Genomic DNA, 27,473 nt, shown 5'->3' on the forward strand with positions numbered 1-27,473 from the left:
AAGATTTGACATTTTTGTTAGATTAGTGTATTTAAAAAATGAGGAAAGATGAGATAAAGAGTGAAAGTAACGCAAGTTCTTGGGTGCTCTGCAACGTGGGTGAGGAGGTGCTTGACACCTAAAGTGTATGAAGGTAGGTAAATCTCTATGGCGTGATCAGATATATCCAAGAATGAGTATAGAGTATGAAGAAGAAATTGCAGGAGCCTTGTCTGAAATACGTGTATTATTGTTTGCCATGGCTGATGTCTCGGAAGACTGAAGGGTGGCTCACGTTATGCCTTTATTTAAGAAGGTTTTCAAAGAAAAGCCTGTAAAAATAGAACAGCAAGCATGACATCTGTTGTAGGTAAGTTACTGAAGGGCATTCTAAACTAAGATATGTATGTATTTAGAATGACTGAAGCAATCAAAAGGATTAATAAGGGAAATGCAGTAGATTTAAACTATATGGACTCCAGCAAGGCCTTTGTTAAGGTTCTGCCTGGTAGGGTTACTCTGGAAAATTAGATCGCAGGTGTCAGAGGTTATGGGGAGGCAAGTAAATGGGGTTAGGAGAGAAAGATAGATCAGCCATGATTGAATGGTGGAGTAGATTTGATGGGCCAAATGGCCTAATTCTGCTCCTATCACTTATGAATTTATGATCCATGGAAAGCCAGCTAACTAGATATAGTTGGACTTTATTCCTTGGAGCACAGGAGGGTAAAGGGCCATCTTATAGAAGTGTATAAAATCATGAGAGGAAGAGATCAGGTAAGGTGAGGGAGGAAAGATTTCATAAGAATGTGAGGGGTAACTTTTTTCACATAAGGTGCTGGGTATGTGGAATGAGTTGCTGGAGGATGTAGTTGAGGCAGTTACTATCATAACATTTAATAGACATTTGGACAGGTACATTGATAGGTTAGGTTTAATGTTATGGGCCAAGCATGGGCAGGTGGGCCTAGTGCTGATCAGCATGGGCAAGTTGGGCCTAAAGGCTTATTTCAATCACCCAATCTGAAATATCTTTGTCAGTGTTAATGTAAGCCACAAATTTATTCAGGGTCTGCACATTGACACCAGAAAAGGTTTAAAAAAGAAGCGATTAAGGACTCTCGCTTTGTAGATGCAGATTAATTATTCTTGGATGTTTGGATGCTTGGATGATTTATGGATCACAGTCACTTGTTGAAATTCTGCGGATCTGCAAGTTCAAATAAGTATTGTGTGATTTTTAGGACAATAGTGCCAAATGTCTTTTTCCCTTCCGAAGGTTAAGTCGGTGGGGGCGCTGCGAGACGGCTGCCCTGCCGGCAGCGTGTTCATTATTTTAATTTTATTTTTATTTTTAGTGTGTCTAGTGTCAGTTTGGGTGTCTCTCGGTATGTCTTATGTGGGGGGTCGGGGGGAGGAGAAAGGGGGAAACTGCTTTCGGGCGCCTCCTCAACAGAGAGGCGACTTTTTCCATGTTGCCTCCCTCGTGGCCTAACATCATGGTTTGGAGCGGCCTTTCCCGGAGTCGGGCCCGGAGCATCGGCAGCAGGCGCAGCGTGGACTTTCCATCGCGGAGCGGGCGAACCCTTGCTCCGAATGCTGGCCTGATGTCGTTGACAACATGGGACTGTGGTCTGCAGAGCTTCTAGCTGCGGGCATGGCGTGGACTTACCATCCTGGACTTCGCCAGGGATCCCCAGAGAAGAGCATCCGACCGCCGGCCTGCGGCCTATAACATCCTGAAGCCATGGTCTGTGGGGGCGGGGCTGTGGGATCCCTCGTGGGCGGGGAGTGGACTTACCATCCGGAGCCTGGGATCCCTCGCCGGGGATCGCCGAAGTAGAGCTCCGACTGCCGGCCTGCGGCCTATAACATCCTGAAGCCGCAGACTCCAGTAGGATTTTGCCGATTCGGAACCTCCATGCCGCGGAGTGTGTTTCACCGTCCCGACGCGGAGTTTAGATCATCCCGACGAGAGGGCCTGTACATTGAGGGCCGTCTGTAGCGGCGACCACGGGGGGTCTATGGCCCCGACCACGGGTGGACACGGGAGAAAGACTGGGTGAAATTTGTTGCCTTCCACCACAGTGAAGAATGCTGTGGTGGATGTTTGTGTTAAATTTTATTGTGAATTGTGTGTTCTTTTAAGTGTATCGCTGCTGGCAAATTCATTTCACTGCATGTAATGTGCATGTGACGAATAAAATTGACTTTGACTTTGACTTTGAAGTCTCTGCTCTAAATGGTGTCTTGTTCTCATGCACTTGCACAAGTCTTAAACTTTCTATGTATGGTACATTTTACATTTCAAACAATTACCAAGCATGAATGTGGTTTGCAAGAACACATTTGTGTAACCTTTCCATGTAAAAAGGCCCATATTAATGGAAATAGAATTTCAGCATTTCTGGCGGTGTCTGTTGGGAGAGAAACAAGCTATGGGTCGTGATCTTTGATCAGAACCTAGAAAAACTACATTAATGAAAATACATTAATAATCGTCGGATTCTTGTCTTTGAGTTCAACTGGAGGATTAATACATCATTGTGTAGAATTGGTAGATTAGCACTCAAATTTATTGCTCAGTTTGCTTGCTGTCAGCTGTTAAGAAATGTATGTAATCAGCAATAATTTAGTACAGTACGTGTTTTGAAAGTTTTTATTTTGTGCTGATCATACCATCTCATGAATTGCAAACTTTCTGTTGATCTTTCTTATGAATCTCAAGTGAGCTGCTATTCTCCTGGTTTCACAGATTTTCATTCAGCTAGAGCTGTTTGTTGTAGCAAATGGTCTGCTTGGATGGATTTTGACGTTTTGATTTAAAAAGCATGAGCACCATGTGATTTTTTTTTTTTACCATTGCTCTTTGTGCAACTAATAAATTAAAGTCTGAAGAAGGGTCTTGACCCGAAACATCACCTATTCCTTTGTTCCATAGATGCTGCCTCACCGGCTGAGTTTCTTCAGCATTTTTGTCTACCTTCGATTTTTCCAGCATCTGCAGTTCTTTCTTAAATAATTGTTAGACAATTACTTCTAAGGGTTTTACAGAAATCATATTAGAAAAGTAAAAGCATTGAATTCCTTTTCAAATTATTTTGCATCATTGTGCCAAATCCTGGTGAGCAATTTGCTTTATAAAATTTGGCAGCAAACTGAAAATGGATCTTAAATTTAGACTTGAAAAAACACATTGACTGACTGAATTTATATTCTTTATATGTATTATTAAACAAGTACTAAGCCGATGCAGCAATTTGCCAGCTTTTGCTTCCTAGTTCCTTATTTTTAAATCATTACTTTTTCAAAACTTAAACATGCAAAAGAAAATTCAATCAAGCTTTGAGGTAATGCCAAACAAAAAAAAAACAACTAGGATTTGGCACCAAATGGAAAACACTGAGGGAAGTAGTCATATGCTTTCTATTTTTCTAAAAATTAAGAAATTATAAAGCTCTTGGAACAAATTGTCTACCAGTTATTTAAAGTTTATAAAGCAAGTTGTTCATCAAGATTTGGCACAAAGATGCAAAACAATTTGAAGAGAAATTAAACACTTTTATTAATATTGTTGCTGCAAGTAATTGTTTATTTGTATAAAATAGTAGGAGTCGAAATAACAATAATTTATGCTTTTGAAATCAAAATATTAAATCAGCCTCAAACAAGTTTCTGATGATGGGCTCCTTGACCTGAGACATCATCTCTGTTTCTTGAACCACAGACGATGCCTGACTTGCAGAGTGAGATATTTTGAGCATTTTCTGTATTGTTACTATTGCAAAAAATTATGGGCTGGGTATGTTATACCCACAGAGGGAGCTATTCACTAACATCTGAAAGCCGGTGAACTGACAGTGACTGAATATATTCTATACTTTTTGATCAGAAAAAAAATATTTCTTAGAAAATATATTCCCTTTTGAAAATATCCAAAATATTTCAAGATTTATGTGGAATAATATCCAACATCAGAAGAGAAATTTTAATAGAATGTTAATGGTTAAGTAGAATTTAACAACATTAAATGCAAAAGAACACAACAAAGTAGAATGGCTGGAGAAACGCAAAAGGCCAGACAGTGTCTGTGGAAGGAAATGAACAGTTGATGCTTGGATCAAGACCCTTCAAGACCAAGCAATCTGGATAAAGAGTCTCGACCCAAAAAGTCGGCTGTCAATTTCCTTCCACATTTATCGCCTGATCCACCGAGTTCCTCCAGCTGCTTACAGATTCCAGCATCTGCCGTCTGTTGTGCCTTCCTTTATGTGCTAAATAATTCAAGTCAAATACAAAAAATGCTAGTGGTACATTTATGGACAGAGACTTAACATTTTAGGATGATGACCTTTTCATAGGACAAATTAACTCTGCATAGCACTGTATGATTGTACCTTCAGTCTGAAAATTGTTCAAGCATTTAGTAAGTATTACTGATGTACTGTTGCATGCTGCTTGAACTTATGAAATGTATTATTTTAATGAGCTAAGTTATAGTTATTTATGATTTTCAAATATGTTTTCATCAAATGTTACTTTCAATAAAAATTTATTATAGTTCCAATTTATAAGAGGCATTTAAAAAAAAGCAAGCTCTTTTACTCTTGCTCGCTGTTACTAATTAGTAGTGACTTTTTTTAAACTCATAATTGTGCAAAACCTATAACGCACTGATACTAATTAATGTTTAAATTTAGATCTGCTCAGACACTGGTGCCATTGTCAGGTGATGAGATATTTAGTAGTGCATCTGTTCAACTCTTCAATGGGGAATTGCAACAGCTGACTATCAAACTGGAGAATATTGGTACAGAACCTTTGGAAACGTTAGAGATCTCTGCAAAGAACGTAAATGACAAAGGTTAGTATCTATTTGTCTTGAGAATAAGAATGCTTGTTTCTTCTCGTATGATCGTAATGGATCTTAATGCTTTAATATTCCAGAAACGTCCCAGTTGGGAATTTATTAATAGACCTTAAACTTCACTTGTATGTTTAAATGCTATGCTGCTCTAAATTAAGTTTGCTTGAATTGAAGGTGTTCATTATATATATTTGGTGCATAATTATAGACTGCATAATCTGTAGATTTAATTTTATCTGTAATATTAAGGAAATAAATAATATATAATCTGTATTTCTGGTGTACTTAAGATATACTTGTACATATTTCTACATAAACATAATGAGAACTACCATCTGTCAATTACAAGTAACTTCTCCTTTGTTGATTAGATGAGTTTAGCTGGAACCAAAGTTGTTATCTGGACAGCAGAAAGACCAAAGCCAACAACCCTGCCATTGCTGCTAACTGTCTTTTGGTTGGGGGGGGGGGGGGGGGGGGGGGGGGTTGGGGGGGGGGGGGGGTGGGGAACTATAAATTGACAAGTAGTTTATTATTAATTTATCTACTTCCACTCTTTTAAATTATTGCTGCTTAGTTTGGTTGAGTTTAGAGATACAGCGTGGAAACAGGCCCTGTGGCCTACTGATTCTGTGCTAACCAGCATTTACCTATACTTCTATCCTCCACACGCGGGAAAATTTACAAGAAACCAAATAACATACAAACCTGTATGTCTTTGGAATATGGATGGAATCTTGGCTTAATGACTACAGGCCTGTCGCACTGACCTCTGTAGTCATGAAGACACTCGAAAGGCTTGTGTTGGCCAAGCTGAAAAATTTCACAAACTCCCTGCTGGTCCCTCTGCAGTTTGCATATCGGGCCAATAGATCTGTGGATGATGCAGTCAACCTGGGCCTGCATTTCATCCTACAGCACCTAGACCGCCAGGGGACCTATGCGAGGATCCTGTTTGTTGGTTTTAGCTCTGCATTCAACACCATTGTGCCAGAGCTACTACACTCCAAACTTTCCGAGTTAACTGTGCCTGAACCCCTCTGTCAGTGGATCACCAACTTCCTGACAGACAGGAAGCAGCATGTGAGGTTGGGAAAGCACATCTCGGACCCGCAAACACTCAGCATAGGAGCACCACAAGGCTGCGTACTCTCTCCTCTCCTCTACTCTCTCTACACCAACGACTGCACCTCCACAGACACCTCTGTCAAGCTTCTCAGGTTTGCGGACGCCACAACCCTGATTTGACTGATCCAGGATGGGGAAGAATCTGCTTACAGACAGGAAGTGTCACAGCTGGCGTCCTGGTGCCATCGCAACAACCTAGAGCTCAATGCTCTTAAGACAGTGGAACTGATTGTAGACTTTAGGAGAGCCCCCCCTCCCCTCACCCCACTCACCATCAACAACACCACAGTCACATCTGTGGAGTCTTTTAAGCTCCTGGGAACCATCATCTCCAAGGACCTTAAGTGGGGAACTACCATTGACTCCACAGTCAAAAAGGCACAACAGAGGATGTACTTCCTGCGGCAGCTGAGGAAGCACAATCTGCCACAGGCAATGATGGTCCAATTCTACACGGCCATCGTAGAGTCTGTTCTCACCTTCTCCATCATGGTCTGGTTTGGCTCAGCCACCAAGCACGACACCTGGAGGCTGCAGCGAATCGTCCGATCAGCAGGGAAGATTATTGGCTGCAACCTTTCCTCCATTGATGAACTGTACACTGCAAGGGCCAGGAAGCGAGTGGGCAAGATCATCTCTGACCCCTCTCACCCTGGCCACAGACTCTTTGAATCACTTCTCTCTGGAAGGCGACTCCGGACTGTCAAAGCTGCCACAGCCAGACATAAAAACAGTTTTTATCCACGAGTAGTTGCTCTACTCAACAGCCAAAAATCTGTATCCTCCCTTTGATCTGGTGTTTTGTTGGTTCACATGCTTGATCAATGGTGTTTTATCATTAATGTTTTATTATTATTAATGTTTAGTGTTTTCTGAGTCATTCGTAACTGTCACTGTGTGTCATGTTGTTACTTCTGGGCGTAGCACCAAGGCAAATTCCTTGTATGTGAATACTTGGCCAATAAACTTACTTACTTACTTATCTGGAGCACCCAGGGAAAACGCACACGGTCACAGGGTGAACATGCAAACCCCATATAAACTGCACCCAAGATCAGGATCAAACTTGTGTCCCTAGCGCTGTAAGGTAGCAGCTCTACCGCTGCGCCATTGTGCAGTTTTAACTGTGAACTGTTGGTTCTAACATTTTCCGCTTTGTGAGTGAAACCATAAATTCATTCATCTTGCTGTGCCTCTGTTTCTTTTCTTGTCAATATTTGCTTATGATGCTAAGTGGAGTGGTTACTATTAAAAGAAATACAAATAGTCACATCACTTGCTCTAAATTAGCTTACATTTACCCTCAAATTATAATAGTGATGAAATATTGTTTTAAGAAGTTTGCACTAGATTTGAGAAAGATTCTTGAAGTATGGAAATTAAAGAAATGTTGGAGAGCAATGTTGTGTGATGATTGTCACTATATGGATTTAAGAGAGAGTTAGATAGAGCTCTAGGGGATAGTGGAGTCAAGGGATATGGGGAGAAGGCAGGCACGGGTTATTGATAGGGGATGATCAGCCATGATCACAATGAATGGCGGTGCTGGCTCGAAGGGCCGAATGGCCTCCTGCACCTATTTTCTATGTATAGCTTCTGTACAGTTTGGCACACACACACTCCATACATACACACATACTCCACACACACACACTCTACACACACACACACCCACACCCATTCCTCCCTGATATTGTTGAGCTTGAAAGGGTTCAGAAAAGATTTACGAGGATGTTTCCAGTACGAGAGTGTGTGAGCTATAGAGAGAGGTTGAGTAGGCTGGGACTCTATTCCATGGAGCACAGGAGGATGAGGGGTGATCTTACAGAGCTGTACAAATTCATGAGGGGAGTAGATTGGGTAGCTGCACAGTCTCTTGCCCAGAGTAAGGAAATCGAGGACCAGAGGACATGTTCAGGTGAGGGGGAAACGATTTAATAGGAATCTGAAGGGTATCTTTTTCACACAAAGTGTGGTGGGTGTGTGGAACAAGCTGCCAGAGGAGGTAGTTGAGGCTGGGACTATCCCCATCATTTAAGAAACAGACAGGTACATGGATAGGACAGGTTTGGAGGGATATGGACCGAGCGCAGGCAAGTGGGCCTAGTGTAGTTGGGACATTGTTGGCCGGTGTGGGCAAGTTGGGCCAAAGGGCCTGTTTCCACACGATCACTCTATGACTCTGTGACTCTAACATGGATAGGTGAGGTTTCAGGTCAGGACCCTTGTTAGGACTGATTGGGGGGGGTACACTCGGCAACACTTGCGTGGAACACTTGCGCTCAGTCCGTCAGGGTCCGGTTGCCAGCCATAAATCCCCCCCTCACCTCACCTGTATCCACCAATCACTCGCAGGCTTTGTCTTGTATGTCTTCTCTTCCAGCTTTCTCTCCCCACCTCCGCAAGAACGGTCCCGACTTGCAACTTTGTTACCTTTCCATATCCAGAGATGTTGCTTGATCCGCTGAGTTACTCCAGCACTGTCTTTTTTTGGAAAACCAGCATCTGCAGTTCCTTGTATCTACAACTCTTCAGAAAATTAGCTTGGTGTTTGTGGCAATTTTAATGCAGAAGTTAAATCACTGGAGAAAATTGAACTCTGGACAACCATCTTAATTATCGGTGTGAGGAAAATCTTTTCACTAGAATGGTAAAGCAAGAAATCTGAGCTCCCTTCACTCTGATAAGATGGTGCGGCCGGGTCCAGTCTCCGTCGTGGTAACTCCGCGGAGATTGTGCATTTTTTTAAACTTATGTTTATTTTTAATATCTTTCTTGCTGCTAACACATCAGCACTAACACTCCACGATCGAAAAACACCTTTGAACTTACATTAGCGTAACCAAAGTTTTTTTGGACACTTTATCCACCGATCCAGCGTGGCCGGCAGAGATCATAAGAGCGAGCCGCAGCAACAACAATGGGAGCGCGTCTCTGGGGAAAACGGCAGAAAAAAACATTGAGGTAAGCGGAGGGGGATTCGGAACAGGCTAAAAGCTCAAGCCTACTGTCCACTTCTGCCCAGCATTCTTCTTGCTAATGTCCAGTCCCTGGAAAACAAGATAGATGATCTCAGGGCGAGGATTAGATTCCAGCGGGACACAAGAGACTAACATCTTTTGTCTGACGAAGACATGGCTGGTGAAAGATCAAGTAATATACCCAACCGAGTCCTCTGTTTTTCGTGAGGATAGAATGGAATAGTCTGGAAAATCTAAGGGTGGAGGGGTTTTCTTCATGACCAACAGCAACTTGTGCAACCCTAAGAATATTAAGATGCTTTCTCGTACATGCTCGTCGAACCTGGATCATCTGACGATCTCATGCTGTCCATTCTACCTTTCCCGGGAGTTCAGCTCAGTCATCATAACAGCCACCGCATGCGGACACCGACACGGCACTATAGGTCCTACACGATGTGTTATGTCAGAACAAGCATCCTGACGCGGCTATGGTGGTGGTTGGGGATTTCAAAAAGGCGAATCTCAAAAGTTATAGGTAACTTCTGTCAACACATCACGTGTGTCACCAGGGGGGAAAGAACTTTGGACCACTGTTACACACCGTTCAGGAAAGAATATAAGGCCGTTTCAGTCCCTCCTTTTGGAAAATCTGACCATGCCGTCATTTTCCTGCTGCCGGATATAAACAACGGATAGTACGGGAAGCAGCCATGACGAGGGATGTCAGAGGCCATGCTGCAGGATGCACTGAGTGATGTCGACTGGAATATGTTCCAATCAAGTTCCAGAGACGTCAGTGAGTTTGCGGAAGCTGTCACGGACTTCATAGCAACATTAGCCGACAACATCGTCCCCACAGCAAGGGTTAGCTTCTTTCCTAACCAAAAACCCTGGGTTGACCGGTCCATTCGCTTTAGTTTGAATGCATGCACCGCTGCTTATAACTCCAGCTTGGCATCCGGCAACATGGATGACTACAAGGCAGAGTCCTATACACTGCGAAGGGTGGTGAAGGACGCAAAAAGGAGGTACAGGAACAGGATGCTGTTGGAGCAGCGTGACACCAGACACCTGTGGCAGGGGCTACGTACTATAACAAATTACCAGAGCAGCCCCCCCCCCTCAACCGGGAGAGCCAGCGCCTCCTTAGCGGATGATCTGAACTCTTTTCTATACACGATTTGAGGCGGGCAACAACACCCTAGCTTGCTGGCTAACAACAACATTGTCAGCACGCTGGCCAGCGAGGCTGGAGTGAGGCACACTGCTGGGGATGTGCACACATTCTCGGTGTCCGAGCACGACGTGAGGAGGGCTCTGACGTGTGTGAACACGAGGAAAGCTGTAGGCCCAGATGGTATATCTTGGCGAGTACTACAGTCTTGTGCTGATCAGCTAGCTCCAGTGTTCACCACAATAGAAGATTTTCTGTTGCGACAGACAATAATGTTTTCTGAATCTGAATCTGAATATTCAACCTCTCCCTGGCCAAGTCCGTGGTCCCTACCTGCTTCAGGAGATCCACTATTGTACCAGTGCCTAAGAATGCCTCCAGCTTGCTTGAATGACTACCGGCCGGTGCCCTCACCTCAGTGGTCATGAAATGCTTCAAGAGGCTGATCAAGGACTACATCTGCGCCTTCCTCCCTCACACCATGGATCCGCTGCAGTTCGCATACAGTCCAAACAGATCCACGGATGATGCGGTCTCCCATGTTTTGCACACCACTCTCTCACCTTGACAGCCAGAAGGGGTGCTATGTGAGGATGCTGTTCATTGCTTTCAGTTCAGCTTTCAACACCATAGTCCCCACCAGACTTGCTGATAAGCTGCTGGAACTGGGACTGAACACTCCCCTGTGTGCGTGGGTCCTGGACTTTCTGACTGCCAGGCCCCAGGTGGTCAAGATGGGCAGACATACTTCCAACCCCCTCACCCTGTACACAGGATCCCCCCAGGGTTGCGTCCTCAGCCCCCTACTGTACTCCCTGTACACACATGACTATGTGGCCAGGATCAGCTCCAACTCCATCATTAACTTTGTGATGACACAGTGGTGGTGGGTCTGATCTCCGATAACAATGAGAAGGCCTACCTGGAGGCGGTGGCTGACTTGGCACTCTGGCGTCAGAATAACAGCCTCCTCTTGAATGGCGCAAAAACTAAGGACCTGATTGTGTTCTTTACAAGAGCACAACAACGAAGGATGTACACGCCACTAGGGATTTATGGGACTACTGTGGATAGAGTGAGCAGCATTAAATACCTGGGAGTCCACATCACATGGACAACACACACTTCCGCACTGGTAAGACAGGCAAGGCAGCGCCATTACCACCTCAGGCAGCTGCGGAAATTCAGTCTCTCTGAGGATCCTTCAATCCTTCTACTCTGGTGCTGTAGAAAATATCCTGACCGGAAACATATTTTTCTGGTTTGGAAACAGCTCTGCCCAGGACAGGAAGGCCCTGCAGAGAGTAGTGCGTTCGGCTGAACGCACCACGTTAACTACACTCCCACCCCCCCCCCCCCCCTTCTGCAGGACCTATACACCAGGAGGTGCAGATCCAGAGCCAGCAAGATCATGAAGGACCACTACCAAAGTAATCATGAGGATCCCTGTCCCCCCCTCCCCCCACTCCTCACCTCCCCGCTATCCCACTCCCCCACTCTCCCTCCTCACCTCCCCCACTCTCCCTCCTCACCTCCCCCACTGACCTCCTCTCCCTCTATGCCCCACTCCCTACCTCCCACACTACTCTCCCTCTATCACCCCCCCCCCTCCTCCCTCGCTCTCCCTTGTCACCTTCCCCTCTTTCCCCTCTCTTCCCTCCCTACCTCCCTCCTCTCCCTCTATCCCACTCCTCACCTCCCCCCTATCCCATCCCCCATAATGAAAATTGTGATATTAAAAAAAAAATGAAACCACCCCCCTGTCCCAACCCCCCCACAATGAAAATCACATTAAAATAACCTAAACACAATGTTAGCTGTTAAGGAAAAAGAAGAATTTTATTAAAACTGAGTGTTTTTGAAAATTACGGTTTTTAATGAAAATGAATCCCATTCTTCGGGATGCCATTGTGACTGAAACAGGGTTCTCGCTTAACCTTTTTTCCCTGTTGCCAGCCGGGCAACCTTGGCAACTTTTTAGTTTGCCAAATGACATTTTAGGTGGTCATTTAAGATGGCTTGCATGAGGCGTGCTCGAACGAAGTGCGCAGTTACCAGTCGGAATTATGCATTCACATATTATTTCTGCTTCAAATAAAGTCACAAACTAACATATTCACCAATCAAGACATGATTTATACCACAATGACATGCAGCAAAATTATAATACGGCATCTCAACTCTTTTTACACATTGCAATTAATGCAATTTTTATTATTTCTTTCCACTTCCAAACAAAAATGTGGTTGGATTATTCAGCGTATGATCAAGATGTGCCAATAAAGACTGGACCTTGATAACATATATGCTTAACCATGCACACTACAAGCATGTTTTCTGTGAAGGACCGAACATTATCATGACATGGCCATAGCATGGGTCGTTATTGCTATTGGTACAGAAACACTCTCGTTTCCCACATAATTTATCCACAACAAAATTCCAAGATTCCAAGATGGCGGCGCTGGCTTAACAGCTGCGGCCCACCTGCAGTCTGTTTTTTTTTTTTCTTTCGTTTTGTTCCTTGTCATGTTTTAGTTAATTTTGTTTTATTAAGTTGTGTATGTGTGTGGGTGGTGTGGGAGAAACATGCTTTGGTCTCTTCCTTCGGGGGATGCGACTTTTTCTTCGGTCGTATTCCCCGTCTCCGTCTGCGCCGAGGCCTAATGGCGGAGCTGGCGGCATCGGAGCTGTAGCAGCAACAGCAGCAGCAGCGGAGACCTGACTCGGCCCCGAAGCTGTAGCGGCGGCAGCAGCAGCAGCGGAGACCCGGCTCGGCACCGAAGCTGTAGTGGCGGCAGCAGCAGCAGCGGAGACCCGGCTCGGCCCTGGAGCTGTGGCGGCGGCAGCAGCAGCAGCGGAGACCCGGCTCGGCACCGAAGCTGTAGCGGCGGCAGCAGCAGCAGCGGAGACCCGGCTCGGCACCGAAGCTGTAGTGGCGGCAGCAGCAGCAGCGGAGACCCGGCTCGGCACCGAAGCTGTAGCGGCGGCAGCAGCAGCAGCGGAGCCGCGGCTCGGCACCGAAGCTGTGGCGGCGGCAGCAGCAGCAGCGGCGGAGACCCGACTCGGCCCTGGAGTTGTGGCGGAGGCAGCAACCACCCGCGGAGTTTGAACCGTCGCCTCGGCGCAGAGGGAGAACAAAGAGGGAAGAGACAGAGACTTTAAGATTTTGCCTTCCACCACAGTGAGGAGGTGTTTGGTGAACTCACTGTGGTGGATGTTAAATTTGTGTTGATTGTGTGTTTTTGCCATTTTTTTAATTATATGTATGACTGCAGGGAAACAAAATTTCGTTCAGACCGAAAGGTCTGAATGACAATAAAACGAATCTAATCTAATCTAATCTAATATACAGGTTGCAAGGAATTTTCTAAAGGCATTTTATGATAATAGCTGACAAAACTGACTATACCCATCTGACATTACACTAACTAAGAGATGGCCAAAGGACATAAATGCAGCAAATGTTTGGTAATATATTTAAAGGTGTCAAGACGCCACATTACCAGACATTCAGATTAGATGTATGTGGCAATGAAGATACCCAGTTTGTAAGCAACATTTAAAAAAAAATTGTTGATAAACGCTTTTTCCATCAGTCCCACTTCAGAATTAACGTTAAAATTTCAACTGAATTATCCCTCTGTGAGGACTGAATAGAGACAGGAATGGGGATCAGTGCGGGATGAAGAGGAGGGCTCTCAGGATAAGGGGAGTGGAGGGGGGCGTAAGAGAGAGAGAGAGGAAGGCAGAGGAGGTGGGAAGGAAGGCCAGCGCTCCTCGTACAACACATGTCAGACACAGAAATCGCAACCAAAATATGAGGGGACCGCGAACAAAATATCTTGGCGGCCGCGCGCGCATGCGCACACACATACACGCGCGAGGCTTCTGTGAACGGTAATTTCAGCTCAATCCAGCGCTAAATGCAGCTCAGCTGCCTGTCTCGCCTACAGCCCCGTCTCAATCCAGACATGGCTGCTGGTTAACCTGGCGGGACAGGCAGAGCTGAGCTGGGTTTTGCGCTGGCTGTGGGCCTGGGGGTGCCGCGTCCGTCTGACTCCCGACGCCTCTGGCCATCCCCGGGCATGTGGAGGCTCTCGGGTGGGGATGGGAATGGTCCAGCGATTGCAGCGCCGGAGACCGGGATCGATCCTGGCTGCGGTGCAGGTCTGCCGAGAGTGTTTTGATTTGTCTCCCTCCTCCAATCACCCCCCCTCCCCCCTACCCCTACTCTACTTCCGCCTCTGACCGACACCTCCCTCCTCCAAGGGTCTGTTTTGAAAGTGCCGTTGGCGGAGTGGCAGCAGCTGCCGCTAACACGCCGGGCGGGGCGGGGTGCGGGAGGAGGAGATGGAGCCGTCGCCGCTGCTGCCCGTCTTTAGCGCCGACCCTCCGTCACGCCACACTTAGCATCTTTCCCACAACCGTCGGCGACACAAAACGTCACGTTCCTTTTCTCCAGAGATGCTGCCGGATCCGCGGAGTTACTCCAGTTTTTGTGTGTCTTCGGTATAAACCAAGTTGCCAAGCCGGGCAAAATGACTCGCCGTTTAGGTTGCCCAGCGGCAGTTTGAGTGGTGATTGGCACCCGGGCAACCGTGAATTTCGAGCCCTGTGAGAACACAAGAATTTGATTAAAACTGAGATTTTTTTTTAAATCTCGATGTTTTATATGTAAATGAGATTTGGGACCCCATTGTGACGTCATTGTGATGTTGAATGCTGCTGACGGGCAGGACAAGTAGAAAAATGTTTTGAAAAGTGATTTTTGTAAAGTTTAAAATGTCAATAACTTGTAAAATATAACATAAATCTGAACGAAACTTGTTTCTTTTACATCCCAGGACGATGATGAGTAAGATGGGCCAAATATTTGTAGCGCTATTGTTTACAGTTTCGGCGAGGTTTTGGAATTTCGCGGTCACGCACGCACACATACAAACAAACAAGATAAGAGTTTTAGTAACTTTCTAGACCAAGTGGGACCCGTTAGGCCCCGTTCCCCAATACAATATTCCACCACTCACCCGTCCCCCCAACGCAACCCATTTCCACCACTCACCCGTTCCCCCAACGCAATATTCCACCACTCACCCATAGCCCCCAACTGCGAAGGCGTGACTCATTTGCCCTCATCCTCAACACTCCCTTCCCTCCCCTCCTCTTCACCCTCCCTCTTCTCTCTCCTCTCCCTGCTCTCCCACTCCCACACTTCACACCTCTCACCTATCACACTCTCACTAAACATAATGTTTAAATAACATTTCTCTTCCCCCTCACCCACTCCCTCCCTCTCCTTACAACAATGTAACAATTCTCTCATTGCACTGGGTTGAACAATGGGCAGTTTATGTAAATGAGATCCCATTGTGATGTCATTGTCTGGTGGAGCACTGTTCACAGGCAGTTTATGTAAATGAGATCCCATTGTGATGTCAAAGCTGCAAACTGCCACTGCAGCGTTCAAGTTATTCTTTCTTAAACAGGATTTTGCAAAGATGAAATTGCGAATAACGTAAAATATAATATCAATCTGAACGAAACTTGATAAAACTACACCGCAAGCCAAATGTGAGTAAGGTGGGGCAAAAATTGTAGCGCTATCGTGTACCGTTTTGGTGTAGTTCAGGCCCGCATGGACTCGCAAGCACTCCAAGACAAGATGAGAGTTTTATTAATATACTAGACCAAGTGGGACCCTTTGGGTCTCGTCCCCTCAACACGCAGTTGCGGGGAGAGAGGGCGGCCTGCGGTGTCACATACACAATAACCAACCCATCTCACACACACACACACTGACCACCCCCCACACACACACACTAACCACCCTCAATGATTTTATATTAATATTCACTCCTTTTACCACATCCCCTGCCCTTTCCACTCATGTATAGCCCCCAACTCGCAGGTGTGGCTAGAGAGGGAGGGGGGTAGAGAGAGGGGCGCAAAGAGGGACACAGAGGCACAGAGTGGGACACAGAGTGGTACCAAGATGGCGGCGCTGGCTTAACAGCTGCGGCCCACCTGCAGTCCGTCTTTTTTTTCTTTCGTTTTGTTCCTTGTCATGTTTTAGTTAATTTTGTTTTATTAAGTTGTGTATGTGTGTGGGTGGGGTGGGAGAAACATGCTTTGGTCTCTTCCTTCGGGGGATGCGACTTTTTCTTCGGTCGTATTCCCCGTCCCCGTCTCCGTCTGCGCCGAGGCCTAATGGCGGAGCTGGCGACATCAGAGCTGTAGCAGCGGCAGCAGCAGCGGAGACCCGACTCGGCACCGAAGCTGTGGCGGCGGCGGCAGCAGCAGCGGCAGCGGAGACCCGACTCGGCACCAAAGCTGTCGCGGCGGCGGCAGCAGCAGCGGCAGCGGAGACCCGACTAGGCCCCGAAGCTGTAGCGGCGGCAGCAGCAGCGGAGACCCGACTCGGCCCTGGAGCTGTGGCGGCGGCAGCAGCAGCGGAGAACCGACTCGGTCCTGGAGCTGTGGTGGCGGCAGCGGCAGCAGCAGCGGTAGCGGAGACCCGACTCGGCCCCGAAGTTGTGGCAGATGCGGCGGAGACCTGACTCGGCCCTGAAGCTGTGGCGGAGGCAGCGGCAGCGGAGACCCGACTCGGCCTCGGAGCTGTGGCGGAGGCAGCGACCACCCGCGGAGTTTGAACCGTCGCCTCGGCGCAGAGGGAGAACAAAGAGGGAAGAGACAGAGACTTTAAGATTTTGCCTTCCACCACAGTGAGGAGGTGTTTGGTGAACTCACTGTGGTGGATGTTAAATTTGTGTTGATTGTGTGTTTTTGTCATTTTTTAAATTATATGTATGACTGCAGGGAAATAAATTTTCGTTCAGACCGAAAGGTCTGAATGACAATAAACGAATCTAATCTAATCTAATCTACACAGAGAGAGACACACAGAGGGATAGGGAGGGACACAGAGAAGGACACAAAGGCACAGAGAGGTGCACAGAGAGGTACACAGATGCACACAGAGCGACACAGAAGCAAACAGAGCGACACAGAAGCAAACAGAGCGACACCGAGGCACACCGAGTGATACAAAGGCACACGGGGACACAGAGGGACAGAGAGGCACAGAGTGGGACAGTCACAGAGAGGGACACAGAGAGGGAGGGTGGGGTGTGAGTGAGCATGAGGGGGCAGATAGGGAGTGGGGGGGGTGGCAGAGAGGGAGGGGGGTAGAGTTTGAGAGGTGGGTGGAGCGCGTCGTCACAGGGGAGGGCTGGTTCCCGAACTTTGCTCCCGGCTGCAGGCTCCGCTCTATGATCTTTGGCGGGCAGGGCCCGAGAACGGGAGGAGTGGTTGGGGGGGGTGACGTCTCTCGCAGCGCGAGCAAGAAGAGAGCGCTCTATGATCTTTGGACAGTGGGATTTTTTCAAATGTTTTCGGCAGTGACGGACGAGAGCCGAGACGGACCCAACGGCTCCAATTCAGGGCCCAACTTGCTCGTTCTTCACTTGCAGCGCGTGCCGCAGTCTTCAGCGATGATCTTCGGTGTTCAGTCGACACGGCGACTTTTGAACAACGGGGGGAGCAGGGAGGGGCAGGAGGTGGCGTAAGTCGCAGCGCGAGCAGACGGCATGGCAGGCAGGCAGATCCATTGTCCCGTCATCAGGGAAAAAAACAGGCGCTTTGAATTAAAATGTTGATGGGATTTATGAAGAATTTTATTAATAACAAAAAATAAAGCCCAGAATTTTCAGGTACGCGAATTTTGAACTCCGGGGGATAAATCTCTACGCACGCACGCACACACGCACACACGCACACACGCACACACGCACACACACACACACACACACACACACACACACGGTTTTATAGTTATCATAAGGATATACTTGACCAAGTGGGAGTCGTTGGGTCCCTGTCACACGGTAGGTTTGGTCCCCCAGCGTGATATTCCACCACTCGCCCATTGCCCGCAGGGGAGGCCTGGTCCGTCAACGCAACCCGTTCCCCAACGCATATTCGACCACTCATCCATTCCCCCAACACAACCTGTTCCCCAACGCAATATTTCAGCACTCGCCCATAGCCCCCAACTGCGCCAGGGCTGCTCAATTCCCATTATTCATACTCCCTCATCCCATTGGGATGTCATAGCTGTAAATGCCAGTGTAGAGGGAAGAAATGTTTCTCAAATTGGGGTTTTGTAAATTAAAAAATGTGAATTACTTTTAAAACATAACATAAATCTGCACAAAACCTGATACACCACACCACAGGACTATTGTGAGTAAGGTGATGGAAAAAGTGTACCGCTATCGTATGTATATATACGAAATATATGTATATTACTAAAACTCTCATTTTGTGTGTGAGTTTGTGCGTTTGTTTGTAATTGTGCTTGAGTTTGTGCATTTGTTTATGATCGTGCTTTTCATGACTTGAACAACGCCAAAACGGTACACGATAGCGGTACACTTTTTCCATCTCTGGAAGTGCAAATCCTTAAATTCCAACTGCCACCGGGAACAGGACATGACCTCACTTGCTGCACTGGGTGACACTGCATGGCGATCACTGCCAGGTCCATGTCTGTCAATGTAGACCGGACATTGAGGGGACCAGCTCAAGAGCAAAGATCATAGAGCGGAGCGGGTCAGCGGGCGGTGGAGCTTCCTCTTATGTCAGCGCGATCAAGGGACCAATTGAGATTACTCGCGCTGACACAGGAGTAAGCTCGACCTCCCACTGTCCTGTTATCTATTGCCCGCTGACATGCTCCGCCCTATGATCTTTGCTCTTGAGTTGGTCCCCTCACTGTCCGGTCAACATCTCAAGGATAATCAAAGGAAACAGGATGAACCTCATAGCAAAGGGTCTGAATACTTATGCAAATATGATATTTCAGTTATTTCTTTTTAATTACTTTGCAAAAACTTCTAAACACCTGTTTTCGCTTCTTCATTCTGGGGTATTGTGTGGAGATTGATGATTAAAAAATGAATTTAATTAATTTTAAAATAAGGCTGTCATGTAACAAAATGTGGAAAAAGTGAAGGGGTCTGAATACTTTCTGAATGCACTGTATAGGGCATTATTCAAAATATTAATTCAAATTATAGTTAGTATTAATGTTAAAATTTACACTATAATATTCAGAATTGTGCTGGAATAATGGCTGCAGATACAATATTTGAGAAATACTCAGCTTAATCAGAGTTCAGCATCATGTTAAGCATTGCATTTCTCTTACAAGTATTTAGATTTAGATTTTATACACAATCTGCATTATTCTGATAGTACATATAACCCAGTACCTGGATTGTCAAGGAGGACAAATGTAGCCAGTGAGTGAAACAGTAATATCAGCAGGTTTACAAGTTTCACTTTTTGTTTGTACCTGTCTGTTTTTGTTACTGGTGTTATGGTGATACAAACCATCCACCCATTCGTTGTCCTGTCAATTTTTGATACTTGCTTCTACGCGTATCGATTCCACTGTTCTTTTGAACTTGGATTATCCTTGAGTGCTGCCCTTAGCCCTCCTGTATTATCTGTGCTTTTCTTGCCCTCCTCATATCTGTCCTGTATAAATGTTTGGTACTGTGAGAATCCATGTTAATGATCTCTCAGGCATGGAGATTATGCAGGATGAACAAATTAGTTAAAGAAAATGAGATGCCATTTCAGGCTATTGCTTGTAGGTGTAGAATGTTCACAACATGTTTGAAACGTTTGGTCTGGTTCAGGGGTGGGGAACCTGCGGCCTTAAGGCCGCATGCTGCCTTAAGGCCGCATGCTGCCTTCTAGCCCATTAAGTGTGGCCTTTTCAAAATTTTGCAGAACAAATCCTTTTATTTTTATTAATATGTTTTTGTTTGTCTTTTATTATTTTTATTTTAATCTTAAAATGAACATATTTAAAATACCAAAGAGTAAAAGAAGATTCAACAAAATAATCCTCCACGACTGACGGCCGCAATTAAAACATTAGTAAGTCATGAGGGCTATTTTAACACCTGTTATGCTCATGATTTAGTTCTAATGCGACTCTAGTATGTACATTAACCTCCCTGCCTGACTGGCGCCACCACCGCCTGAGGCTGGTTGACGAGAGGGAAAATGTCGGGGAGAGTCCGTTGGCGCGAAAGTGAGGCGTGAAAGGTTGCATTGCAGAAATTAAAAGATGAAAAGCAAAGGCAAAGACAGTTATTTAAAGCAGCAGTAAGACCACAAAATAATGCTACTAAAGCGACTTATAAGGTAGCTTATATATTCGGGGGGAAAAAGGGAAGCCATTTAGCGATGTAGAAATCGTAAAAGAAGGCATTGTCGAAGTTGTAGGATGCTTAGACCCCGATAAGGTTTCAAAGTACAAACAACTGCCTCTTTCAAGGAGAACTATAACTGATCGGCAGCATGAATTAGCTCTGAACTTAACAGAACAACTTCACGCAATACTCCAAAAGGTGATATATATTATTCAATCACTTTGGATGAATCAACTACGGGGGGAGTGAGGGGAGGAGGGGGGGGGGGGGTTGGGGTGACTTAGCACGGGGGACAAGTGTAGGAGAGGTGTGTTGACTGTATGGGCAGACACTTTGGTAGTGATTACCCACCAGTCTCAAAAGCCGCTGTGTCTCCCTGTCCCTGGGATAGCAGGGGGCGATCAAACAGTACAATACCCCCCTCCCCCTCCATGGCAGCACGAAGGGCAACGATCCCAAGGCTTTAGCATCAGAAACAGCGGGCAGGCGACAACCACTCGCCATAATGCGAGAGAGATCATGCACTATTGTAGGTCTCCTTTGCACGTCGGTGTTTCTGTCTTTCTCCATCTCATTGTTGGCCCTGTCTGTCGCCACCCCCACCCCTCTGCTTCCCGGCCATGTGTGTGACCCCTTCCCTCCCGTCTCCAGCTCCCCGCCCATTGCACCAGGTGTGGGGGCTTCGCACCGTCTTCACGTTGGCGACGCCAGCAGATCAGTGCCAGTCACCCCGGGGCAGGTGCTCGGGGGCTCCCAGCGTGGCCCCGGACCGAGGTGGGGTGGGGGGGGGGGGGGGCGGGGTGATGGGAGTCAGCAGGCACGCCGGCTCTGCCACACCATGGGCCACCGCCAACCAAGCCACTCGTCCACGTCCACACGCTCGGTAGAACAGGAGCTGAGACTGGGAACTGTACCGCCCTTGCCCCCTCCCTCTGCAACTGCAAACAACCCCACTCTCCTGCTCACCTAACCCACCCATCCCTTCTCTCTGGGTATTGAAGGCGCTTCTGGTCTGCAGTGTGTAATAGTCACCAAAATACACTGCATCTTTAGAAAGGAAAAATACAAAACATGTCAATCCCACTAGATAGGCCTTAGTCATGGGGCTGTACAACACGGAAACAGGTCCTTTGGCCCAGCTTGGCCTTGCCGTGCAAGTTAGCGTCTTGGGGTAGTACTATTTGCCTGCATGTGGCTCATAGCCCTCTAAACCCTTCCCATCCATTTATCTGTCGTTAATAACCTCAAGAAAATTCCTGCTTCAGTTTCCTGGGTCCAACTCAGAGAGAAGTCTCTCCCCTTTCCAGGGTTAATCGCTCCACTGTTTATAATGCTCTCTGCATTATGAAGTCCTCGACAGTGCACTCCATGGGCAATCACTACCAAAGTGTCTGCCCACACAGTCAGTACACTTGTCTTCCCGTACTAAGTCACCCGAACCCCCCCCCCCCCCCCCTTTCCCTCCCAACTCTAGTCCCGTCCCGACCCCCTGGGAAACTGAAGGGAGCGCCAATCAACTGCCACGGATACAAATAATGTCATACACAAGAAAGGGCAGATGCTGGTTGACAAAAAGTGAACACACGGTGCTGGAGTAACCCAAAGACGCAGCAGAAATTTGGAAACGTCATCCCGTCACCCATTCCTTCTCTCCAGAGATGCTGCCTGCCCGCTGAGTTAAGGAGTGCCCACGGTAGACTCACGAATCACTACGGTAAACTCACGGGCTACTACGTTCTTACAACGAGTTTAAATGTTTCAAATTTTAACTTCAAGAGTAAATTTGACTCGTGGAAATCTTTAAACATGTTTAAAGTTTTTCAAGAGTTAACAAGTTTCCCGGGTACCTGCCGGTAGCGCCACGAGTCGCTAAGTTGCGTCCACGAGTACCGACGTTCCCGCTACGTTAATTGTACTTGATTACCACGAGTTTAATTTGTTTAAACTTGGGGTCACTGGTGGGTCGACTCGCACCGTGAGACGGGTTTTACTCGCTTTGAGCACTCTTACGGGTTGAACACGAGGAATAGATTTCTTCAACAACTTTCAAGATAAATGTCGTGAACTTGGACTGGATTTGGTTCATTTAGTGAGTGTATGTACAGATGGTGCACCTTCCATGACAGGAAAACGTGAAGGGTTTATTGCACAGATAAAAAAGGTATTATCAGATCCAGATGTTCTCATTTCTTTTCATTGTATCTTACATCAGCAAAATCTCTGTGCTAAATCTACTATTTTAAGTGACACTTTGCAACAAGTTTGTAAGTATTGTTAACTAAATTCGTGCAAATGCAACACAGCATCGTCAGTTTCGTAATATGCTAAAGTTGGATGATGAGGTATTCGGTGTGGATTGCCGTATCATTGTAAAGTGCATTGGCTATTGCAGGGACAGGTGTTAGCAAATTTTTTATCTTTGCGAGAACAGATAGTTAAATTCCATGAAGAACAGAATCAGCAATGTGAATTATTGAAAGACGATTTCGATAGAAATACTGCATTTCTGTGTGATATCATGTCAAAGCAAAATGACTTGAATGTTTCTTTGCAAGGTCAAATTATAAGCCTATAGTTGCAAGGTAAGTCTATAGATATGTGGCAAATAAACCCAAGCATTTCGAAAAAAGCTATCTTTTTTCAAACTTCTTCAAAATAAAATTTCGGATGAACATTTTCCCCAGTTAGTGAAGGTCATTGATGAGCAGGAGGATTCATGCGAATCATTTGAAGAATACGCAGCTTTATAGACTTATTAATTAAAGAATACAATGACTTTGAGAATCACAACATCACACTCAAATTAGCATTTCAACCTCACCTAGTTGACGTCTCCAAGGTTCCTAAAGAACTACAGATGGAATTGAATGATCTCTCAGAAGATGACATTTTAAAGTCCTTAGGTACACAAAAATGCTGGAGAAACTCAGCGGGTGCAGCAGCATCTATGGAGCGAAGGAGATAGGTAACGATTCGGGCCGAAACCCTTCTTCAGATTTTAAAGTCCTTATTTGACGCTAAGAAAGATCCGATTGAAATATGGAAAAATACTATAGAATACCCATGTCTTTGGCAACATGCACGAAAAATGCTTTCTTGCTTTTCAACCACTTATTGCTGCGAATATACATTCTCCTAACTAACCCAAATCAAGACGTCCTTAAGGTCACAAATGACGGATACCCATCTAGGAGATCAGCTGAAACTGCGTACCTCCACCTTGCAACCAAATATTCAAATGCTTTCCCACAAAAAGCAGTCACAACAGTCATTAAAAGATTAGTCAAGTATATCTAATTGAAGTTTCTTGGATGCGGCTTTATTAGATTACAGCTAACTTAATGCGGCATTACAACATGAAAAGGTTCCCCATTGCTGGTCTGGTTTAATGAATGGCTTCCTTTACAGGATGTCAATATCTGACCTTATGGCGCTGAATTCAAGGTTTAAATAATGGCCTGCATGTTGTGATGTTTCTTGTAGTACAATGCAATTTGGTTAGCCTTATTGAGTTATTGGATGAAATACACAAAAAATTAATCTCTAAAAGCAAATTAAGCAATTTGTTGCAACATCTGAACAAAAGGCTATCTTTGAGAGGGAAATTCAACTTTTCATTCATCCCATATATTCCCCTTATGAAGTAATACACCTCCCTAAGATAATGCCTCAGCCCCCTATGTTCCAAGGATTAGTCTTAATATCCCGCTATAGCTCAGGCCTTTGAGTCCTGGCACCATACTTATAAATCTTCTCTGCAGCCTGAAAGCCTAATGAGCTCTTTCCTCACGCGTCCCTCTGACCACTTAATACTGGCTCTCAACCTCTTACACTGTGTCCTCTCGTCGGGTCTCGACCTAAAACACAGATTGATCCTCTGCGTCTGCTGAGTTCCTTCACTTATATGTTTTTTAAATCTCCACATTGTTAATAGTTAGATATTCAGTTTGTTAATTTTTTTAATGTTTTGGTGATTTGTTGATCAAAGTTTTGGTCTTCCACAGAGAAATTGAATGGTGATTTTCTGACCTGGACCTTGGAAGAATTGCTATCACAGTTACCTCTTGAATCTGGGAAGGTTGCTTATTTCACATTGAACATACAAGTGAAACTGGACTTCTCATGTCAAGAGAGTTTACTTCAGGATCTAAATGATGGTAAGTCTAGTGTTATAGAAATACTTGATAAATTCCAAATTAGTTAATTGTGATTCAGTTCTTAAGGGCGTTGAGAGAATATAAATACATTCATATTTTCAAATGAATTCTACAGCTGCAATGTCATTTGTGCCATACTTGCTTGTTCCAGTGAAATTATAAATTATTGCAGGTGCACACAATTGAGGCGACTAAGACGGAAATTTTAGAATAGTTATAATGTAGTAATTCATGCATTGTGAATAAAACAATCTTTATTGGCAAATACAACTGTTAAACACACGCGCGCTAAGTCAGAGATTTAGCAAGGTCTCTGCTGCTGCTGTGGACTGATACATAGATACATAGAAAATAGGTGCAGGAGTAGGCCATTCGGCCCTTCGAGCCTGCACCGCCATTCAATATGATCATGGCTGATCATCCAACTCAGTATCCTGTACCTGCCTTCTCTCCATACCCCCTGATCCCTTTAGCCACAAGGGCCACATCTAACTCCCTCTTAAATATAGCAAATGAACTGGCCTCAACTACCTTCTGTGGCAGAGAATTCCAAAGATTCACCACTCTCTGTGTGAAAAACGTTTTTCTCATCTCGATCCTAAAAGATTTCCCCCTGATCCTTAAACTGTGACCCCTTGTTCTGGGCTTCCCCAACATCGGGAACAATCTTCCTGCATCTAGCCTGTCCAACACCTTAAGAATTTTGTACGTTTCTATAAGATCCCCCCTCAATCTTCTAAATTCTGGCGAGTACAAGCCGAGTCTATCCAGTCTTTCTTCATATGAAATTCCTGACATCCCAAGAATCAGTCTGGTGAACCTTCTCTGTACTCCCTCTATGGCAAGAATGTCTTTCCTCAGATTTGGAGACCAAAACTGTACGCAAGACCCTGTACAACTGCAGTAGAACCTCCCTGCTCCTATACTTAAATCATTTTGCTATGAATGCTAACATACCATTCGCTTTCTTCACTGCCTGCTGCACCTGCATGCCTACTTTCAATGACTGGTGTACCATGACACCCAGGTCTCGTTGCATCTCCCCTTTTCCTAATCGGACACCATTTAGATAATAGTCTGCTTTCCTGTTTTTGCCACCAAAGTGGATAACCTCACATTTATCCACATTATACTGCATCTGCCATACATTTGCCCACTCACCCAGCCTATCCAAGTCACCTTGCAGCCTCCTAGCATCCTCCTCACAGCTAACACTGTCCCCCAGCTTAGTGTCATCCGCAAACTTGGAGATGTTGCATTCAATTCCCTCATCCAAATCATTAATATATATTGTAAATAGCTGGGGTCCCAGCACTGAGCCTTGCGGTACCCCACTAGTCACTGCCTGCCATTGTGAAAAGGACCCGTTTACTCCTACTCATTGCTTCCTGTTTGCCAGCCAGTTCTCTATCCACATCAATACTGAACCCCCAATACCGTGTGCTTTAAGTTTGTATACTAATCTCTTATGTGGGACCTTGTCGAAAGCCTTCTGAAAGTCCAGATACAACACATCCACTGGTTCTCCCCTACCACTCTAAAAGTTACATCCTCGAAAAATTCTATAAGATTCGTCAGACATGATTTACCTTTCGTAAATCCATGCTGACTTTGTCCAATGATTTCACCACGTTCCAAATGTGCTGCTATCCCATCTTTAATAACTGACTCTAGCAGTTTCCCCACTACCGATGTTAGACTAACTGGTCTGTAATTCCCCGTTTTCTCTCTCTCTCCCTTTTAAAAAAGTGGGGTTATATTAGCTACCCTCCAATCCTCAGGAACTACTCCAGAATCTAAAGAGTTTTGAAAAATTATCACTAATGCATCCACTATTTCTGGAGCTACTTCCTTAAGTACTCTGGGATGCAGCCTATCTGGCCCTGGGGATTTATCGGCCTTTAATCCATTCAATTTACCCAACACCACTTCCCGACTAACCTGGATTTCACTCAGTTCCTCCATCTCCTTTGATCCGCGGTTCCCTGCTATTTCCGGCAGATTATTTATGTCTTCCTTAGTGAAGATGGAACCAAAGTAGTTATTCAATTGGTCCGCCATATCCTTGTTCCCCATGATCAATTCACCTGTTTCTGACTGCAAGGGACCTACATTTGTTTTAACTAATCTCTTTCTCTTCACATATCTATAAAAACGTTTGCAGTCAGTTTTTATGTTCCCTGCCAGTTTTCTTTCATAATCTATTTTCCCTTTCCTAATTAAGCCCTTTGTCCTCCTCTGCTGGTCTCTGAATTTCTCCCAGTCCTCTGGTATGCTGCCTTTTCTGGCTAATTTGTACGCTTCATCTTTTGCTTTGATACTATCCCTGATTTCCCTTGTTATCCACGGATAACCTTCCCTGATTTATTCTTTTGCCAAACTGGGATGAACAATTTTTGTAGTTCATCCTTGCAGTCTTTAAATGCCTTCCATTGCATATCCACCGTCAGCCCTTTTAGAATTAATTGCGAGTCAATCTTGGCCAATTCACGTCTCATACTCTCAAAGTTACCTTTTTTTAAGTTCAGAGCCATTGTTTCTGAATTAACAATGTTACTCTCCATCCTAATGAAGAACTCAACCATATTATGGTCACTCTTGCCCAAGGGTGCATGCACAACAAGACTGCTAAGTAACCCTTCCTCATTACCCAATACCCAGTCTAGAATAGCCTGCTCTCTCGTTAGTTCCTCTACATGTTGGTTTAGAAAACTATCCCGCATACATTCCAAGAAACCTTCTTCCTCAGCACCCGTGCCAATTTGATTCACCCAATCTATATGTAGATTGATGTCGCCCATTATAACTGTTTTACCTTTGTTGCACGCATTTCTAATTTCCTGTTGGATGCCATCCCCAACTTCACTACTGATGACGATTTTTTCCCCAAACTCCCGCCAAACTCAGTCACTTGACAGTTCCACCTGTACCACCGATCTATAAGTGACTCAACCACCAGATGGTGCCACTTGACTC

At 45.5% G+C, this 27,473-nt stretch overlaps 1 protein-coding gene across 9 annotated transcripts in view; it reads left to right on the plus strand.

The window, feature by feature from the left end:
* The window catches only part of trappc9 (trafficking protein particle complex subunit 9), a 575,858-nt gene that overhangs the window by 89,241 nt on the left and 459,144 nt on the right, over window positions 1–27,473 (plus strand). For all 9 annotated transcript variants that reach the window (XM_033019648.1, XM_033019645.1, XM_033019642.1 and 6 more), the window contains 2 exons: window positions 4,680–4,843; window positions 24,345–24,497. In XM_033019648.1, the coding sequence (XP_032875539.1) occupies window positions 4,680–4,843; window positions 24,345–24,497 (317 nt within the window). The remainder of the gene's footprint in view (window positions 1–4,679; window positions 4,844–24,344; window positions 24,498–27,473) is intronic.

Source organism: Amblyraja radiata, chromosome 4 (assembly GCF_010909765.2).
Source record: "Amblyraja radiata isolate CabotCenter1 chromosome 4, sAmbRad1.1.pri, whole genome shotgun sequence".
NCBI classification, from domain to species: Eukaryota; Metazoa; Chordata; class Chondrichthyes; order Rajiformes; family Rajidae; genus Amblyraja; species Amblyraja radiata.